This window comes from Phoenix dactylifera, chromosome 1 (assembly GCF_051530095.1).
Source record: "Phoenix dactylifera cultivar Ajwa chromosome 1, Ajwa_hap1_PhDact_Kaust_v1.1, whole genome shotgun sequence".
NCBI classification, from domain to species: Eukaryota; Viridiplantae; Streptophyta; class Magnoliopsida; order Arecales; family Arecaceae; genus Phoenix; species Phoenix dactylifera.
In genome coordinates this window covers 12164215-12184710 of record NC_143190.1, presented here as the reverse complement: position 1 = coordinate 12184710, position 20496 = coordinate 12164215, and the positions used below count along the sequence as shown (strand labels likewise).

The following is a 20496-nucleotide window of genomic DNA, read 5'->3' as shown; positions in this document are numbered from 1 at the left end:
AGGATATAATTTTTGGTGGAGAAAAGAGCGCAAGGCCGTGAAAATGACAGAATATATATATATATATATATATATATATATATATATATATATATATATATATATATTCCTCATCCCAATAAATTTTGAATCTTTATATAAAATAAAAAATTTAAATAATATTTTTTAACTAATTATTTTAACTAAAATATTAAATAATTATAAATGATATCAGGATAAATCTAGCATGATCTATACGTCAGACCATTAGGATTGGCTACGTGGTTAGATTTGAATGATTTTAAATTTTACATCTAGCAAAATTAGAATTTAAAATAAAAAAATATAAAAGTTTATATGAATATATGTTTAACTTAATATTGGCTATATACTACATAATAAAAAATAAAAAATTAAATAATATTTTTTTGACTAACTATTTTTGATGAAGTATTATTACAATATATTATATAGAAAAGGGCAAAAAAAAAGGTGGCCCAGCGTTAGAATACACTTTATCCACGCCCCTTCATTGGCTCTCGGAGCCACTGAAGAGCCTCCTCGCCCCCCCTCCTACCCCACCCTCTCGTCTTCTCCAAGAGCTCCCCTGGCTCTGACCCGTTTCCCATCGACTATATACTAACCCCACCTCCCTCCTTCCCTCTCCCAAACTCTTCCTTCAAAAATAACAAGAGAGAGGGATGGCTGTCCAACACCAGCCAGGTTACTGCAATAGCCTACGTGGTCCAAAGAATACCTCCACCTCTTCCTACTGCTATAACTCATCATTAAGTCCACCATCTTTTATTCCAATTCTCTGGAGGAGGAAGAAGAGTGGAACGAAAGATGATCGATCTGCTGCTAGATTAAACAGCAGCAACAGAAGCCAGTTTGTCATCAGATCGAGCGGAGACACCGGCAGCGGCGGCCTCAGCTGGTGGCCTCAGCCTGAGAAAGGAGTACTGCCGGCCTCAAGAGTCAGCCTCAGCGATGTCGTATGGCCTTCAGCAGGTGAACTCTCCTATTCTAGAATGTGATTTGTCTTCTGAACTGCGTATGATTACGTCTGCTTGAAAAAGGTTCATGTTGTCCTTTATAATGAGCTTGAATATATGGTAAATGGAAGATAAAATTAGAAGCATGTGGGTTTTGGATTGGATGGGGCAGGTGCTTTTGCGGCGATGGCGTTGTTGGGGAGGATTGACAAGGTGATGGCTCCGAGGGGACTGTCCTTCACCATTGCACCGTTGGGGGCTGTATGTGCTGTGTTGTTTGCTGCTCCCAATTCCCCTGCTGCCCAGGTAAAGACTTATCATCTCTGAAAACTAGCAAGCATTTGCTCATCCATGATGGACCATGGGTGATGGGGCATGATACTAATATTACTTTTAGGAATTGAGTGAAGTTGCAGTTGATTTCTTCTTGTTTACTATGAAATTGGAAGGCCACAAAAAAAAAAAAAAAAATAGTTGCCTAGCTCTTGGAGAAGATAAGATGAGCAAGTATGTGTAGTAGCAGCCACATATGCCATTGCTTGAAATCAGCTAGAATGGACAGTGGCAGTTTTTTTCTTTTAATCATCAAGATATGTTGCTATTATAACATCAGGTATGCAAGTTTGGTTTTGGAAGAAGCAGGGAAGGAGAAGTTAGACCCTAAAGTTATAGTAGTGTTGTTATAATGAATCTTGTGCTATTGCTGCAGACTGTTCGATTGCAGGACTATGCTTTTTCCCCCCTTTTTGTGGGTAAATAGTGTAATGAATTAATAGACGAACAAGACTTTGTACACATAAAGATTTTAGGATGAGTAATTGTTAGAAGGTGATGTTGTTGAGATATAAAATGAAAGAGTTACACGTTACTGTGGCAAGCTGTCGTCCAGAAGAATATTGAAAGCACCCAGAGTGATAGAATGTGGAACCAGAGGATCCTTTAGTTACAGTCGATCCGGAAGTCTCTGCCCACATTAGAAAGCTTTCGTTCCCGACCCGATACGAGAAGGAAGACCTGCATTACATATTTGTTTGGAGTTGAGCAAGTCAGATAGAGGATAGAGTTGCCTCTTGTGTAGTCTGTTAGAGCAAGAGCAGCTTGTTCTCAGGAAATGTAGGAGCCATAGATCCTTCAGCTTAAACAAGCAAGTAATCAGCTGCCATAATTGATCGATAACGAGAAGCTATTGATCCTTTGGATGTCCAGTATGATGCTTTCCCAGAGAATATGAAACAAATAAACCAAGCACAAGATGCTTTTGGGGCCCTCAAATTCTCTTGAAGCAATTCAAAAATGAGAACTAAAGGCAATGCAAGATGGAAGGCATGATATGTGAATATTCTTGGACTGATTCCTCCTGGAGGCATAAACCAACAATACTGTAAGGTATTCATCCACTCATTGAAAAGCTAACATTGGACCCGAAAATTAACTAGTTTGGCGTTCTGCCTTTCTTAATCATCACGAAAGCTCAAAATTTTATCCTAGAATCAGCTCAAGGAATGTGAATTATGCAAGGAAACTTTTAGGTTGTTCTTGTGTTAAGAAATTTTGAATTGGATTGATCATAACAAAGGGACACTGATTCGGTTGGGTCTTTTCGAGTAACTTGGCCTAAAGCTATAGGAGAGACCGCACTTACTAGGAAGAAGAACTGAATAATAAAACATTAGGTAATTCACTTGGTGAACTCCTTTTCTCCTTCTTTCCAAGTTTCTTGCCATAAGGTCCGTCATTGTGCAACCCTACCCATTGAGGTTGCAAAAGGGTTTGAATGTATAGAATGTTTGCTGAAGATTACTGTAAATTATATCTAGCTGTCAGATTACTCATTAGAACGAACAATACAAAGAGTGGAAGATATGTTAACTTTGAAACCTCATCAAATTCCATGCCTTGCTGTTGGTTGTACATTTCGGTAACAAGTGGGCATTATGAGGCTTTATGTTAACAAGTGGGCATTATTAGAAATCATATATTACCTACACAGAATTAAAGTTCTTGTGCATTATCTAATGCAAGGCATCTATTTGCTCATCCATAATTTGTTTGCATGACCTGAAACTGATTGAACTACAATTCAGACATGAAGATTGAACTGTAGGCATGCGACACAAAGGGATCTATTTTAGCTAAATGGACTGTTAAACTAAATTAGCTAGCCAACAGTGCTAGTAACTGTTTTTATTATATGATGATATCTTGAAGTTGGATGGTGGTGCAGAAATACAACATGTTCGTTGCCCAGGTTGGTTGTGCAGCATTTGGGGTATTAGCATTGTCAATATTTGGGCCAGGTTGGTTGGCTAGAGGAACTGCTCTTGCTGCATCTATAGCATTCATGATCATCACAGGTGCCACCCATCCTCCAGGTATTTTTCTCACAATTTGCGATGTGTCGCCATACATCAAGATTATGCTGCAAGTATGGCTTGAGATTATTGATAGGTTGTTTCAACCCAGACAGACAAAACTTCAACCTGACTTAGACCTATTAATTGAAGACATGTCCAAACTAAGCTTAACAGGTCCTATTGGATGATCGAGTCAATTTCAAGCAAAACTGGGTCAAATCATATCAAACCAAATATGACTTGATTTTTGCAGTAATCTAGACCAGACTGGTCTCTGAACTTAATCAGGATGAGTCAAGCTTCTGGATTTGGGTTAAATAAAATAAATGAGCCTGATATATTACGGGACAAACAATTTCGGATCATAAAACAAATTTCAGTATCTTTTAGTTTATTAATTTTGTTGACAACTGTTTGCAAGAAAAGATTCTTTGACAGTTTGTGGCTTCTGACCATTCTTTTATATGCCAAGATAATATATGCATAATAAGACCCTAGCCTTTCTTTTATGCATGCAAAGCAGTTTATGTTTAGTAAAATATCTAATATAAAACACGGTCATTGAGGTAAATACTTACAGCAAAAAGAATTATGATATAATGCATTTCAGACTTGATAAGTTCTTATGGTCTGAAATTAGTTTTACCGGAAGGATGATACATATATTAAAAGCAAGCATCTTTGGTTATCACGACATCAGTGTTTTAATCATCCTCTATCTTATCGGTACATAGAAACAGATGTTAATGAAAAATGATTTACATGTGGAAGGCCACACACAACTTGGTTAATCTTATTCTCAAAATTTAAATAGTTTTCAAACCATAACTATTTATTCACTTGACCCACCCTTTCACAAGAATTAATCTGTTTTATATATAAAGTGCGGCTTGCTCTAATGGTCACACCCCTCTGCTTAGCAGGTAGCAACAACTGTTTTAGCTGCTACTATTGTATTCAGATTCTCAAAAGTTTCAGGCAAACCGTATGTGATATAACAATAGTACAAGATATTTGACTGTTGTATTAAATAGCTAGAAGAGCCATGAACACGTTGCTGGAATACATTATTTTAGTCTACAGTACTTGTGACATACAGGACAGCATCCTGTATTAAAAAGGTTCTACCCGTTCATGGCCTCAGAATTTTAAAGATTCTTAATACCTCGTAGGGTTTCGCGAATTGAAAGGGCATATTGCATCTCATGCATGAAGTTCGAAGAATATGCCCTTCATGGAGACTAAAAAGCACAAAATCAAAATAGTGGAAAAGCATGAGAAAAAGTATAAATGGTATTCATGGAGCAATTTGATTAGGATGGTATTTATTTGGTAATATTTGAGTACTTGGGGACCAGGCCCTAAATTTGACCAGGGCTAAGGATGATATCTTAGAAGTTCAAGTGCATCCAAAATTCAAAGATTAAAAATTCAGACTTCTTTTTACTAAGTCTAGCCAATTCCTCGTTTGAATCTTGGCATTGCCGTCACTCAGTAGGGTATATGAAACTAATGCATACTTCAACTAGTCAAGGAGAAACTAGTTATAACAAAAGTAAGGAAAACAGGTCAAGTCCTCTTCTGGATCTTAACAGCTGCTTTCATAATCATAAATGATTAATTAAGTAGCCAATTCAAATGCTTTTTGCATCAAAAATTAATGAAGAAATGCTAAATTCTTTGCATAATTGCACGGTTTATATTCTAAGAATCAAGGTAATTTAGTATATGAAACCACTCGATAGTTAATGTTTTATTTTCTTTACAATATAGAAAGACATAAAGGCTTAGATGTGAATGCATCCATCCAGTGGAATTAGCTTGATCCTGTCCAAACCGTTGAAATAAAGTTAGTGAATGGAATATGGATCCTGTGGAGTTAATTGACTGCCTAAGCTTTACATGCGGGAAAAACTGACATGTAAATTATTGAGTTAAAGCAATCGGTTGCCTTTGGCCTAACATTTGCTTCCTTTATATGTCAGCACTTCTTCACTGCATAACTGATTGTGTTTTACTATGTGTTTGGGGAATCGTAGCTGCAAGCTTACCGATCTTGTTCATCGATGGTGCGAAGTTCCATCAGCTGCATCTTTGGTATGCCTTGTTTCCTGGGGCAGCTGGTTGTGTGCTTCTGTGCTTAATAGTAAGTAACAGTTCTGCACCTGACCTTCTCAAAATAAAAACAGGCTGACTAAAGCATTCCATCTTCTGATGGTTGCAGCAAGAGATTGTGATTTTTCTGAAGAACAGTTGCAAATTCTGATCAGAGGAGCATGGTTCCACTATTTTCATTTCATCAGTTTCCAAATGACTGTACAGTAGAAGGGCTTCATTTTGTCTACCACCATTGCCCACGTCTCCAATTTAGACTGCCATAATTTGGCTTTCACATCGCAGCATGCCTTCTCCAACAACAGCCATTCATTGCAGAACACTTGTATTAAGATTTTCAATCATCTATGAAATCTTCTTTCTTCATTACTGGTGGAAGATGACTAATGACAAAAAGTTGTCAGTGTGTCAAAATAAATAAGCTTCTAACATGAGCAGAAACACCAACATACTTTTGGAGAAATTAGAGGCCATCATAAACCGTTCCTTATCGATTCTCATCGGTTACTTTGGCCTGGATGGTTGTTATATATATGCAAATTTGCTCAGTTGCATAGCTTTTTCATGAAACCTTGAATGTTGAAGTCGGTTGGCATTCGGGTGGTAACTGAAAATTTAACAAAGAAAATTGGTAATTGAAGGTCTGGACAAGCATATATTGATAAAATGACAATATTGGGGAAAACTAAAAAACGTTTAACTCTGAAAATAATCTTACATGTCAAGCAGTCCCAGCTGTCTATATTCCCCAAAATGGAAAATAACACAAAATAAATTACAGTTATAGATGGCAACTAGAGTAACATGATGGAATGGGCAAAACTGTTGACAAAACTATGCCATGAGCCCATGCTACTATACATCCCAACCATCTTTCCGGCCATCAAAACCCCATCTATTGGCAGCCAAATTCCCATATAACTCTGAAAACTTAACAAGGCACTCACTTCTTACTTGATAATGTGCCTTTGTGTTACGACTAATGGCTACTCTGGAGAATTTTGATGTGTCTATAGCCCAGGAAGGCTTCACATACTCTACCGTCTTCTTTGACTCACTTGCATTCACATATAAGAAATTCAGAAGCACATCCTCACAGTTAAAATTCTTGTCAACAATCTTCCTTCCCTCTTCTGCCTCCTTGCTCCAATATCTTTTAAATGCCACATTATGATCTATGAATGCAGCTCCTGTTAGTATCATGTTATACCCTTCTCGTCCCCGAGCATACTTCTCATCCCGATACTTAAGTGGGATCCCTTCTGCGAGCCGTGGGTAGAATCCCACAATTCTATCAGGGTGATCACGCCAGACCTTGAATCCACGCTCCACATCATCACATGTCATCATGATATCATCATCAAGTTCAAGAACTGCTCGTGTCTTTATCAGTGGGTCTGCATTGAACCTGTTGTTCAAAGAGTTCCTCTTCTCCACTCTGATCCTAACTGGCACAGTGGAATCCAAGTCACTTAGAGTTGGAGGCTCACCCTTGTTCCACACTACCACAATCTCCCCTACTGAAGAGCATCTTGAGTAATGCTTCACGAACATCTCCAAATTCCACAGGCGAGCATCATATGTCATGGTAAGCAGTGTGAACTGAGACAAATGTCCTCTCACCGGATAAGCCTCTTCTGCACCATTGCCTCCATATACGTAATGGGTGCCAATACAGGTTAATGCAACCATGAACAAAAATATAACAGCTAGAACTGATCGGCCTGTACAGGTGGTAGGTTTGATTCTTCCTTGGATTGGAGAACCTAGCTTGTTCACATGCGCAAAGAGACATCTAAGCTTAGAATATAGATGACGATGCTTCTCTCCTGCCTGGAAGGCATCACTTCGCTTTCCTGAGATGGGAAGGCACCGGCTAAGGGGTAAAACACACTTGATTACACCCAACAACATCCCTAACAATATTACTAGAGCAATAGCTGCCCCAAATGCTGTGTAGCCCTTAATAAGCCGGCCAACAGAATCACCTGAGGGAACTCGATCACCATCCATCACTCCAACCCATTCATCTGATTGAAGCTTTTGCACATCTAGGTGATGATAACGAGCCCCATTCCAAGTATTACGGCCTTTTCGGGGCTCATCGATGCCAAGCGGGACTTCAACTTCCTCAAATTCGTCTGTGGTGAGAACGTCAACTCTAAAAACACGTACCCGCCGCCCATATGTGCTGCCACAATCTTGCCCCGTGCGATAGAGCTTGCCATTGTACAAGAATGGCCTGCCTGCATTTCTAGCACCCAAGCTCTTATCAGTGTTATGAACTGGGTTCTGCTTGTGAGGTTTCCAAGGACCAAGAGGAGAGCTGCTATACCAGATTTCAAGCTCTCCATTCTTTTTGGCACCAAAAGCACTGAAATCTGACCCAAACAGCCAGTGGTAACCATTATAGTCAATAATGAATGAATCTATAAGGGGCTTCTTCAGAATGACCTTTTCCAATTTCCACTTCAAGGGAAAATTCAATGCTCGATACAGCCGGAGCTCCCCTTTCTTACTGCCTTCAGGCATCATGTAGATCTGAGAATTCAAAAGATGAAAAAGAAGAAACATAAAGTTATCAAAAATTGAAAGCTAAAGGAATTTGTTGGTTTCAACAATCAAGAATCCAAGCAATGACAATTTTGCATTCAATAAAGAAGAAATTTGATCTTACTTGACCCTGATAGCTGAAAACATATGGATAAGAAAGATGCCATTCCTCATCCAACGCGATACCCAGGTGCTGCCATGTCACACCCTTATCCTTGCTCATAGCAACACCAATGTCTCCTTGCGATGTGATAGAGTTCTTGGTCTCGAAAAACAAATAAAATGTATCTTCCTGGACAAAAGCTACCATCAGAGACTATCAGAAAAGCAACTAGAAAACAACAGAACTGGTCTAAACATACTAGTTTTGGGTAATTAAAGGATAGTGAACTTTATTTCTTGAGAATAAAAGAATTGATGAAGTAGCTCCATAAACATGTCAAGTTCCCCTACTTATGCCACACACACCAAAACATGACATTAATCTGCAGACTCAGAGTAGTTAGAAAGACGGAGCTTACAAGAGCAACCTTATAAAACCAACTAGAATTCAAATATGCCTAACATCATATCCCAGGTTGGGCACATCATATCCAGTGCATCAGACATATTCTATAATCTGAGCTCGTCGCAGATCATATGGGGCAATTGCAGTGTGATCAGGGCGCAGTGTAATAAAGGTAATGGGTAGGGTCCAACCAAATATGATGAAGGTTGTGAGATAACAAGCATAATAATAATAATAATGAATGCACACATAAATATGAAACACACCCTCCTCCCTCCCCAGGTTGCCTGAAGATGCAGGGCAAGTTGCATTATTCTTGGGTCAGATGACAAAGCAATTTTGAGGAGGGAAAAAATGCTGTAGATTCTTGAATTTCTATGCATCTTAAAGAAGCAGGACAGAAAAATGAGAAAAAAGAAGCCACACTGCTCAGAGAAAGGAAGCAGGACAGAAAAAATCCATCCACAACCAATTATTATATACGCACACACACCCCAGATACACACTGCTCAGAGAAGCCACACTTCAATTCGAATTCGGATAGCTTTATTGTGTCTTCAGTAAGTCCCCTGGATTGGAGACAGTATACAATCTTCAAGAATAAGGTACACATGACCATAGAAAAGAAAACCAGAAATGAGAAGGGAAGCTAAAAAAAAACGACTAAACAGAATTAGAGCAATAGCATTTATTCACTGTTAATAGCTTACGACATTCTAAGAACACTGGAGAGGACATATTTGTTCATGGGATGGATTAGGTAAAACCAAGGCTCGCCCTTCACTTTCCCTCTAATAATTTGCTATTAATTGTTCCGTGTTTTGAAAGAGAGAAAGTACGAGAGAGGGAATGATGCTTCACAGATCTCTTCAAATACTCTTTGTTCCAGAGTCAAACCTTGATTGCAATATAAACATGGAAAGCTAGGACAGAGATCAGAAGCGGGAGAGGATAGAACACTAAAACCAAGCATTCACAAAAATCAGAACTCCAGACCCAGGATGAAGAGAGATGAATCGACAAAATCTTGAGATGAACATGCCAGCACCTTTCAATCACATGACCCAGCACTGACAGGGTCAGCTATTCCTAAAGGATATGAATTTCTTTATAACATACCTGAAAGATCCTAAGCTCATTTAGACAAGAGAACAAACACATGAAACCCTCAAAAAAAATTGGCTTTCTGCTGCAATCAATATTTTAAGGAGAGTGAAAATAATTTCCACTCCCCACAACCAGAACTCTACAGTCAATGCAACTAAATCCAATATCCTTCCCTAAGAACCATAGCAAGAATCTAAGATCAAATGACGCACTTATAGTTGAATTCCATACTACAGGGCAGCTCCGAGCTCTAAAAGAAATTAAAAACAAAACAACTCAGATTCTACTAAAAGTGACTCGCCTAAACTTCTATATGAAAAATTTAAATAATAAATCCTTAAAGAACAAAGCAATTTTGACCTCACTACTTTCACCAGCACACACAAGTTCATGCAAGAAGAAGAATCGCTCTTTCTCAGCTATTAAACCATTTAAATCGCTACCTACAACTTCACAACAGCATATGAACCCAAGATCCCGCCACCAATTAACAATAAAGCAAACTTACTCATATGGGCGTAAGAACCGGGATCTCGAGTCTTCCAGAAAACAATCAAACAAACACTAGAAGCTCGATAGTTCCACGGTGAAATCTATCACGCACCTGGATATAGAGGAAGGGATCGGCGACAAAATTGCTCGGAAATCCAGCCTCCGAAGCCGAAGCGCAAGTAAACACGGGATTCGCCACCGGCCACGCCGCGCTTTCGTTCCTCCACACATTCCACTGTCCCCACCATCCAAATCCCAATCAGGATCCATACCAAGCTATAGAAAAACAAAAAAAAAAAACTGGAAAACAAATAAAGAAAAGAAACAGGAGAAGACTCTCACGGATTCGATGGGTTTGAGGGAGAAGGGGGAGTCGCCATAGAAGATACCGATGGACCAGGACCCCTCGCCGTCGGGGCGGCAGCCGAGGGCGGCGGTGGAGGAGGAGGAGGAGGAGACCGAGGCGATGGGTTTTGGAAAGGGGGAGAAGGTGAGCCAGGCGAAGAGGGCGGCGACCGATCCGAGGAGGACGGCGGCGGAGAAGAAGAAGCCCAAAGTGGTCGACCGGAGGCACTGCTCCCACCTCCACCTCGCGCTCATCCTTCCAGCCATTCACCCCACCATCCCCTCACAGTCTCCGCCCGCGATTCCAACGAAGTTGAAACTAATTGAAAGTTATAGCCTGGGGCCTTGAGGTCCAAAGATTTTAGTTCCGTTCATATTTGTCCACACTAGGAGATATTATTATTATTATTATATTATTATTATTTTAATCGGGGGTTCGGTTTCCTTCGCTTCCGCCTCTTGGCCGTGGCGTTGACGAGCTGACGTTGAGAACCATCGCGGAAGGGCGACCCAAGGAGAAGAGAGAAACGGAGAAAACAAAGCGCGGCGGCGGCGGCGGCGGCGGCTTTTCCTTCTTTTTTTTTTTTTTGTTCTTTTTTGCCGTCTCGAGTTTCCAAACGAGAAACTTCTTAAGAGTCACAACCAAGAAGAAGAGGAGAGAAAAAAAAAAGAAGAAAGATGACTGGACCCGGTCCGTTTAGATTTTTTGACTAGAAGACGTCCACATGGATTTATGGCATCATGAGTGAGCTGGACGTCGCTGGCTTCTAGAGTAGTAATGATGGAGGACACTGCTAAAATAAGGTTAGAATTGGCCTGGATTCTCTGGTCGGAAAAGGGGTTCAAATTAAGCAAGAAAAATAGAAGGGAATCTTGTCATGAAAGCAGATGAGAGGGATCTGTCCAAAGGCTTCGAAATAATGTTGGGTGAGAATGCGAGAATGCCTTTGGAGGGATATGCGTTATGGAGAAACGATATCCTCAAGGGAAAAAAAACGAAAGATTCGACTCGTTGGATGAGAAGAACTGCTCGTGACTCGTGAGAGGAGGATGTGGAGGTGACATCCACAAAGTAGATTATGGACCCGTTTGGGCCACAGAAAGAGAAAAAAAAAAAAGTCAACAAAAAATAAAAAAATATATCTCGTTGAAGATTTTAAAAGAGAAAAATTAGAAGAGTAGTTTTTTTTATGAAAATAAGTATTCTGTATTTATGGGTTAAACTAATTTTTTATAGGCCGAAAATTATGGTAACTTTTTTTTTACCAAAGATATCTTTAAGCCATCATAATTTTTTTAATAGCTATTTTTAATAATTAATTTTAAACTATTAAAATTATCATAATATCAAAAAGTTGTGGTAATTTTAATATAAAACTATATTAATAACTATTAAAAATATTATAATATAAAGAAGTTTAACTACTAACATTGTTAGAACTCTAAAAATCCAACTCAATAAATAATTTGAGTAGTTATTTTTAAATATTTTAGATTTAAAAATAATTATTTAATGTGATATTTTTTGGGTACTTTATATAACTTTATTAAGAGTATAATAGTTATATTATATAACTTTTTGAAAAAAAGTATATACTCAACCAAATATAAATTAATCTGAAAAATGTGTTTTCTGTATTACATAGTCAACCAAATATGAAAAAATTATTTTTTCAGGTATTATATATTCATGTATCAATTTTGCAGAAAAAATATTCCAGTGAGATAAAATTCTTCTTGCAAACTAAACGAGTCCTATAACATAATTCATTCATAAATATCTAAGAAAAAATTAAATAAAAAATTATATAATGCCAAAAGGCCAATACGCACCTGTATTCCTCATTAAGGGGCTTTGAAGTGTCATGTTTTGGGATGAGCTTTTGGACACTAAAGGTTGGTTTGGATAATCTTATGAAATTTTACTAGATTCTATGGATTGGGAATACTAGATTAGGGAGAGAGAGAAAAAAAAAAGAGAGAGAAAGAGGAGGGTGGGGGGGATGGGAGCCAGGATTGAAGAGGGGAGGGACTTGGACAGTGAGGAAACAAAAACCTGCAAATATCTTTTTTCTCCTCACGGAACGAGCTGGGAGTGCTCTAATTGTCATGGATTAAGTCATGCTAGGTATACTTTGATGTAAAAGTACTATTCCCAATCCCACAAAATCTACAGAATTATCCACATAGATGCTAAATTATGCTGGTTGCCACCTCTGGAAAAATCTTGTATCTGGCATTTTGTCCATATTTATTTGAAATGAAAAATATATAAAAGATATTATATTTTACAGCTAGCATGTTTTGTTTTTCTTTTTGGTACAACGGCTACCCACCCTACTCCAATGTAAGTATAATCAGCAGAATCAAAAGTTACAATCTGACACAAAGGCCAGGAGGTGCTGCCAAATGTAGCTAAAGAGCCTCTCTAGAGTGCTGTGCAGCATAGAAAGCGACCCAATCTGTCGCCTTGTTCGCCTTCCGATACACGTGCACTGCTTGGAAGGCACAACAGTCTCTCAGCATCAGATGGATGTCACATAGCAGGAGACTTCCATCCCCCCTCTATCCCTCCTTCTGTATCCAATCAATCACTATGGTTGAGTCTCCCTCAAGAATGATGTGCTCGACCCCAGCCTCCGTCTGGCGCAAAAGTGGCCCTCCCATGCTGCTCTGAGCTCCACCTGTATAACTGATAACCCACCGATGTTCTGTCTATTCGCAGCAATCAACTGTGAATCATGATCTCTGATCACAAGTTCCACACCAGCCTTGTCGCGATCTCCAAGACTATTGCAATTAAAATTCACCTTTAGATAATCAAGGAGTGGGGACTTCCAAGAGATAAAGAGTAACTTGGCCACAGAAGTAGCCAAACGGAGGTCCCAAATGTTCCTAACCATCCTAAATAAAGTTGTTGTAGTGATCCTAATGATCTCACCCGCCTGAATGCGGGTTCTCTCGGCAACACTCCACGAAGTCTCCCGCCTATCGTCGAAAACCCAGCATTTTTTGCTTCTTTGCTTCCAAGTTATAAGTGTTGTAGCTATTGGGCTCTTTATTTGCCTTCTCAAGCTTTTTCGTAACAATCACTCATATTCTATTTACAATGCAAATGACTTGTTTAATACAACAAAGAACTTTGAGAGACAAGTGATTTTATATTTAATATCAATTGGAGTAAATGCCAAAAAAATCCTCCCTTTTAATTGCCATGCTTTTTTCGTGTTTGGTTATCTTTGAGTGAATTTATAATGATTCATCCATGATGAAAAGATGTGCAAATTTTATATGCATGCAAGCATGCATTGGCGTAAATATACATATGTCTTCATGCGTGCATGCGCGTGCATGTGAGAAAAAATATACATTCAATAAATAAAAGAAGATAATGGAGACTAATATTCAAGTATAAAGATCAAAAGGTCAAAAAGAGCAATACATAACCTTTACTTGCTCTATATTATATAATAATCTTGGACAACTAGCAAATGGAATGTGTAATATGTACGAGTAAAGAACATAGGAAAGAATGGAAACGATTGGGCAGAGAGCAGGGGAAGGCGCTTATGAAATTACTGTTCACTTTCCACTCATCCCCTTGGAGTGTCTAGTTCTAAGGAAGTACGTATGCTAATTTTTTGAAAAACAACTTTTAAATTTTCCTCTCTTTCTCCCCTTACACTTGTTGTACAAAAAAGTAAGCGAGGGACATAATACGATGGACCTACTTAAAAAAAGAGAAAAAAGAAATTAAGAGTATGGGAACGGTATTACATAATTTTAGAGATCATGTAATAATCTATATCAAGCTATAATATTTTTCTTTGTTACTGTGATTATGTATTGGCCGGTATTATTTTCTTTTGTTAGCATGATCATGTTAAAGTGATTTTAGAAATCATCTAACAACTTATATCGGCTAGTAATATTTTTCTTTGTTAATGTGATCCTATATCTAAATTTTTTTTATATGGAGTCTGTACACTAGTATATATAACTCCTGAGATGTATCGAATGTGATGTAACAGAGAAATAAAATTTATTTTTCTCTTCTTTTGCAAATATTTTAACATAGTATCAGAGCCACCGATCATCTAATTTGCCACCATCATCTCTTCCACCTTTGCTATGCTTGTCGTCACCATGACTAGAAGCTTTGAAGACCCCTATTATTGATCTATCAATCTCTTTTTTTTGGCGAATCAATAACCAAAGATTCTCTATTTTCTGGTAGATTCGTAGATCCTTTGTTTTCTTGCATCCTCTATTTACTAGTTAATAAACATTTGAAGATTCCTTATTTCTTAGTAGATCTACATATCCTTTATTTCTGGTAGATTAATATCTGAAGATCATTTATTCTCTAATGAATGTGCAGGTCCTCTCTACCACTTATCTTCTCAACTTCGGATCTTCGATTGTCTCTTCTCACCGTCGCTTGATTCCTTTCTCTCCATCTCCAGTTTTATTTGCTGCCTCCAACTCCTTCACCATTTAGTTCAAGGTCTTTTGCTCCTTTTCTATGGTGCTTCCATCTATGAGGATCATCAATCTTTAGTTGTTTTTTTTAAGCTATATCCTCACTACAACTGTCATCTTCTATGTATCTGCTCACTGTCACATCATTAGATAAGTCAATCAGTCACATTGGCAAATACGTACGTCAGTCTATCACATCGGTCATATATCAGTTTGTTATGTTAGTCAGCCATAGCAGTACGCGCATTAGTCTGCCGCATCAGTTAACTGCATCAACATTGCCAAACACACTAGTTTGTTGCATTAGCTTATTGATTTGCCACGTCAGTTTTTAAGTTATTGTGTCAGTTTATGGTTTGCCATGTCAAATTTTTTATTGTCATATCAACTTGACACATCAATTTGTCATATCAGCTTTTGAGTTGCTATGTTAACTCGTGATCTGCTACATCAGCTTTTGAGCTGCTATAACAACTATTGATCTACCATATCAAACTTTGTGGTGCTATGTCAACTTTTGATCTATTATGTTAGCCTTTATGCTGCCACATCAATTTCTAGGCTGCTATGTCAGCCCCTACTCTATCATGTCAGCTTTTCAATTGTTTTCAGCTCTTGATCTGGGATGTCAGTTTTTGGGTATATTTGTGATCTAGTTTCCAAACTTAATTCGGCACCTACAGTGCCATCTTGAATTTGAGAAGAGATGTTAACGTAATTTCAAAATCACGTAATAATCTGTATCAAACCATAATATTTTTCTTCATTAGTGTGATCCTATATCGGCATGTATTATTTTTTTTATTAATATGATCATGTTAGAGTAATTTTATAGATTATGTAACAACTTGTATCAGCCATTAATATTTGTTAGCGTAATCCTATATCAACCTATATTTTTTTTCCTTTATAAAGTCTATATAATAGTATATATAACTCTTGAAATGTATCGAATATGATAAACTAGAAAAATATTTTCTCTCTCTCTCTCTTTTTTTATTATTTTTCTCTTTTTTTGCAATATTTTAACAAAGGGGAAGAGAAAGGTGGTGACCGCAGCTCACAAACTCTTCTCTAAGTTCCATACACCTTTGGTAGCGGATGCCTATGGTGTTAAATTTCTGAGAAGGAAGCCTCCCTCAAATGTATTTTGAGTCTTTGGACTTTTTTTTTCTTGTTTCTATTCTTTCAATCAGCTAACTCCTACTTCGTACCAAAAAAACTTTAAAAAAAACTTACAAACCCTTCTTTAAATCATCCAACACTCGATAAAGATGTAATTCTAATCTATAATTTCTTTCAAGTAATGCAATTTATAAATTTTTGATTTTTTTATATCTTTAAAAATCATTGTAATTGATGTCTTCTCATCTTAATAGCTTGGAAAGATTATAGCATTGGCACATGTAATGCGATGCATGTTAAAATGGAAAGGCGAAGAGGTAAGGATGATTGTGAGCTTCATGGATTTTGGCGTAGCACCGAAATAGATGTCCATGCTGGAGTAGACTGGAGCCATCATATGCGAACACGATACAAACTTAAAATAGAAGGGCAGAGGGTAAGGATGAATGCGAGTATCATAAATGTCTCCGTATCAATCCGTCAAGGATGTAATGGATGGTACGGATGAAATGGCTTGGGAGCTTAATAATGATCAAATGTCCATGATATTATGGATTCTAGGGATTCAAAAGAAAACCTACAACAAAAACTTATTTTTCTTATTTAGATATAAATCTTCATCCAACTAGTGTAATTTGAAAAGTCATTGAGCCATGGTTCCTGATGGCCCGGGTTTAAATGTTGACCTGGGTTCACGCCATATGTGACCATCTACGGGCTGGAGCAGTGCACAAAGGACCTCCAGCCACTGATGTGCGCCCAGTGCTTGTCGTCGGCTCTGGCAAAATTCTTCGACGATTGCCGGTTCTGGCAGGGATGCCGGGCGCTTTATAGCAGCTGTATTGTGCGCTACGAGATTTATCTCTTCTTTTTTCTCGCTCGACTAAAGCCCGGCTGCAGTCGACCACTACTCACAAGGCCATCTTATATCCGTAGAATTGGGTGTCTCACCGGTACTTCTGTAATCAATATATATATATATATATATATATATATATATATATATATATATATATATATATATGGGACTGATAACCTACTCTCTATTATATAGGTAGGTTATCAATTTATCTATTTTTTATTGGATAAAAAGTACATTTACTTTTTATAACTCTTAAAGGTATTTTATGTCATTTTACAATCTCACATTAACTCACCCTCTTAACCCCCCAATCGATACTCTCTTTCTCATAAATATATATATATATATATATATATATATATATATATATATATATATATATATATATATATATATATATAAACATATACAAACAAACAAACGTACGTACATACATACATATATATACATACATATTGATGGAGGGCAAAATGGATCGTCCAGTCCATAACAAAAAGGGCCACCCAATTTCGGCTCGATAGACACCAACGCCGACCGCCTACAGGTCAGCTCTTTGGGTTGGTAGAGCTGCTCGGATGCTTCCAGGTCAGAGGAAGTCTGCTCGACCGCCTACAGGTCGGAGGAGGTCTGCTCGACTGCCTACAGGTCGGAGGAGGTCTGCTCGACCGACTCCAGGTCGGAGGGAGTCTGCTCGGTCGTCTGCTCGGCCGCCTCCAGGTCGGAGGGGGTCTGCTCGGCGTCTACTTGGCCGTCTCCAGGTCGGGGGGGGGGGGGGGGGGGGGTCTGCTCGGAAGTCCATGCAAGCGGGGCGACTTATATTTTTCCCCCAACACTACCCTCCGACTTCTGAGCTCGAGCCGCTCGCAGACTCGAGCACGGAAAGTAGTTTTGGCTGTGTTGATGTGGATTAGGGGGATTTTGAATTATTGCACGCTTCAAGGTGCTTTTAATGGTGGGTTACCGGCAAAATGGAAATTGGATCCGGGGGCGGCCGTCAGCTGAGGAGGAGGAGCTCCGGCGCGAGAATGGCGGGTGGCGGTCCGTCGGCGGGCGGCGTCCTCCAGGAGACCTGCAAAATGCCGGTGGCCGGGGTTTCCGGCGTCGGCCCTCCGATGCTTAAGTCAGAGGGGAGCTTAATTTTGGAGAAAAAGAGGGACTGTACGTAGAAGTCCGAAACCCCCCCGGGGGGAAGAAGCTTCCCTTTTTATAAGGAGAGTGGCAGGGTTACCTGTGATGTGACTGGGCGAATTAATGGGTTACCGTCACGATTGGACGTGGGCGTGTGAAATAATGAGTTGCCATGGATGGCCTGTTCCCATAATGGGAGGAGATGGCGCGTAACCAGAGCTTGCTTGTGGCGCGCAGTGCAGTACATTCTTGGGAATGATGAGGCGTTGTCAGTCGTAGCAGGGTATGGTTCCTGATTGATATGTTGTGGCGTGGCCGGCAAGTAAAGCATGGTGCGGTGAGGCTGCTGCAGGGCATGGCCGCAGCATATAGACGACGAGGTCGGCCTTCTGAGGTCAGCTCGGCCTTCTATGCTCGGCCTTCTGAGCTCGGCAGCCTTCTGTGCTCAGCCTTCTATGCTCGGCCTTCCGGTCTCGGCCTTCTGAGCTCGGCAGTCTTCTGTGCTCGGCCGTCTTCTGGTCTCGGCCTGCTATGCTCGGCCTTTTGTGCTCGGCCTGCTGTGCTCGGCCTTCTGAGCTCGGCAGCCTTCTGTGCTCAGCCTTCTGAGCTCGGCAGCCTTCTGAGCTCGGCCTATGAGCTCGGCTCGCTGTCGGATTTGGGTGCTTTAATTGTATTTGTGGGGTGGTCCATTTTTCCCCCAACACTACCCCCCGACTTCCGAGTTCGAGCTGCTTTTTGGCTCGGGCGAAGGAAGTAGTCCAGTCGTCGATCATCCTGAAATATAGCCAAATATGTATAGAGATGTACGTGCCAAGTAGGGTGTACCTCTAATGCAGTTGGAGTTAAATGCTCCAGGTTGACTCAGCGGCCTTCTTTGGCTTGTGGTCGACTCAGTAGTGCCCCCACTCAGATCGGGGCGTGTTGGAGATGTAGATATTCGAAGACGACGGACCTTGTCCATTGGCGACCGTGCGACTCCACTCAAATCGGGGCGACGTTGGAGATGTAGATATCCGGAGACGACTGACCTTGTTCGTTGGCGACCGTGCGCCCCCACTCAGATCGGAGCGACGTTGGAGATGTAGATATCTGGAGACGACGGACCTTGTCCGTTGGCGACCGTGCGCCCCCACTCAGATCGGGGCGACGTTGGAGATGTAGATATCCGGAGACGACGGACCTTGTCCGTTGGCGACCGTGCGCCCCCACTTAGATCGGGGTGACGTTGGAGACGTAGATTTTCGCAGGTCAGCTTTTGCCTTCTCCGACCTGGGAATATATTGAATATTGAAATTATTTAAAGCCGAAGTGACGTCTCGTACCTTTTGGAGGCATTTTGACGACTCCCGAGCTTCAAAGTCCCTCAAGACTTGGCTCGGCACCGGCGGAGAGTCGTTGGAGACCCTTAGGAGGTAGGCGTTGAGTTCTGGGCTGCGGCACTGCCCCCCAAGGCCACAGAGTCATCGATATGTAGTATATAGGAGCTATATTGAGAGAGTCTTTTTCTCCATGTTAAGCTCGGCCAGTGGAGAACTGCACGAGGGGGTGGCAGATAGGGACCGCAGCTCGGAGAGAGCCTGGTCGGCCAATAATAGCATTGAAGGCTGAGCCAACCTGGGCTACAAAAAATTTTAGCTTCACAGTACTTTCTCGGGGCGCGCGCGCAGCCGTGATTAGCAGGCCGAGAACCCCTTTCGCCGGTACGGGACCTTCTGTGAAGCCGGCCAGAGAGTTGCCCATCTTCTCCAGTTGTTTTACAACCATTAGAAGGCATCAAGAAACAAGACGTCCGTAGTGCTTTTATTATCCACAAGTCCTTTTACGTCAGATTTTGCAATAACTACAGCATGGCTATGAGGGGTTTCAACACCCTTTTGGTCTTCATAAAGGGAGCTCTGGGTCCCGTTCTTCTGGCTCCCCCCTTTTAGTCACGGACGAACCGACCCAGTCGACCTCGACGGATGAGTGCCTCTCGATCTCATCACGGAGCCGGTAGCAATCTTCCGTGTCGTGGCCGTAATTTCGGTGGAAGCGGCAGTACTTCTTCGAGTGCTTCTGCAACTCTGACGACCATGTTTTGGGGGGAGGTCGGAGGTAGCCCTGACCCTCAATCTCCATGAGGATCTCGGCTCGGGTGGATGTGAAGGGAGTGTATTCCTCGAATTTTTGGAGGGAAAACCTCTGCCGAGCTGGACTTTTGGGCCAAAGAGGATTCTCCTCGTACCATGGGGATCTGCTGCTTAGTTGGGAGCACTCCTCGGGGTGCTTCTTTTGCATCTTGGTAGGTCGTTCGGCTGCTTCCCGCCGAGAGGCCATGGCTTCCTCAACCTTAGCATACTTGCAAGCTCGGGCCGACATTTCAACAAAGTCGGCAGGAAAGCTCTTCTCAATCGAGAAGACAAATTTGTAGGACCGAGCTCCAGTCTTCAATGCTGACATTGCAATTGACTA

At 40.5% G+C, this 20496-nt stretch overlaps 2 protein-coding genes across 7 annotated transcripts; one reads left to right on the top strand and one right to left on the bottom strand.

Moving 5' to 3' along the window:
• The first annotated feature begins 539 nt into the window (after positions 1 to 539).
• LOC103710192 (uncharacterized) lies at positions 540 to 5809 on the top strand. Of its 5 annotated transcripts, none has more exons than XM_026805862.4 (5): positions 543 to 990; positions 1147 to 1280; positions 3199 to 3346; positions 5314 to 5474; positions 5553 to 5809. In XM_026805862.4, the coding sequence occupies exons 1-5, from the start codon at positions 681 to 683 to the stop codon at positions 5592 to 5594; spliced, it is 795 nt and encodes a 264-aa protein (XP_026661663.2). In that variant the 5' UTR covers positions 543 to 680; the 3' UTR covers positions 5595 to 5809. The 5 variants fall into 5 exon arrangements, with proteins under 5 accessions (XP_088577039.2, XP_088577040.2, XP_026661663.2 ...); XM_008795837.6 differs by having other exon boundaries at positions 545 to 990; positions 5368 to 5474; XM_088720913.2 differs by having other exon boundaries at positions 540 to 990; positions 5314 to 5809.
• LOC103710191 (glycosyltransferase family protein 47) lies at positions 5789 to 11062 on the bottom strand. Of its 2 annotated transcripts, XR_001879639.5 has the most exons (5): positions 10446 to 11048; positions 10216 to 10338; positions 8121 to 8288; positions 6162 to 7984; positions 5789 to 6050 (listed from the first exon to the last, which is right to left on the bottom strand). XR_001879639.5 is itself a non-coding variant. In XM_008795834.6 (4 exons), the coding sequence occupies exons 1-4, from the start codon at positions 10713 to 10715 to the stop codon at positions 6299 to 6301; spliced, it is 2247 nt and encodes a 748-aa protein (XP_008794056.1). In that variant the 5' UTR covers positions 10716 to 11062; the 3' UTR covers positions 6119 to 6298. The 2 variants fall into 2 exon arrangements, 1 of the variants encoding a protein (XP_008794056.1); XM_008795834.6 differs by lacking the exon at positions 5789 to 6050 and having other exon boundaries at positions 6119 to 7984; positions 10446 to 11062.
• Between the last annotated feature and the right edge of the window lie 9434 nt (positions 11063 to 20496).

Coding starts and splice junctions, on each gene's coding strand:
- LOC103710192 (XM_088720913.2), top strand. CDS start 681: ATGGCTGTCCAACACCAGCCAGGTTACTGCAATAGCCTACGTGGTCCA. Junction 991..1,146: donor TGTCGTATGGCCTTCAGCAG/GTGAACTCTCCT, acceptor TGGATGGGGCAG/GTGCTTTTGCGGCGATGGCG. Junction 1,281..3,198: donor CCAATTCCCCTGCTGCCCAG/GTAAAGACTTAT, acceptor ATGGTGGTGCAG/AAATACAACATGTTCGTTGC.
- LOC103710191 (XM_008795834.6), bottom strand. CDS start 10,715: ATGGCTGGAAGGATGAGCGCGAGGTGGAGGTGGGAGCAGTGCCTCCGG. Junction 8,289..10,215: donor ATCCCTTCCTCTATATCCAG/GTGCGTGATAGA, acceptor GCTTTTGTCCAG/GAAGATACATTTTATTTGTT. Junction 7,985..8,120: donor TTTTCAGCTATCAGGGTCAA/GTAAGATCAAAT, acceptor TTGAATTCTCAG/ATCTACATGATGCCTGAAGG.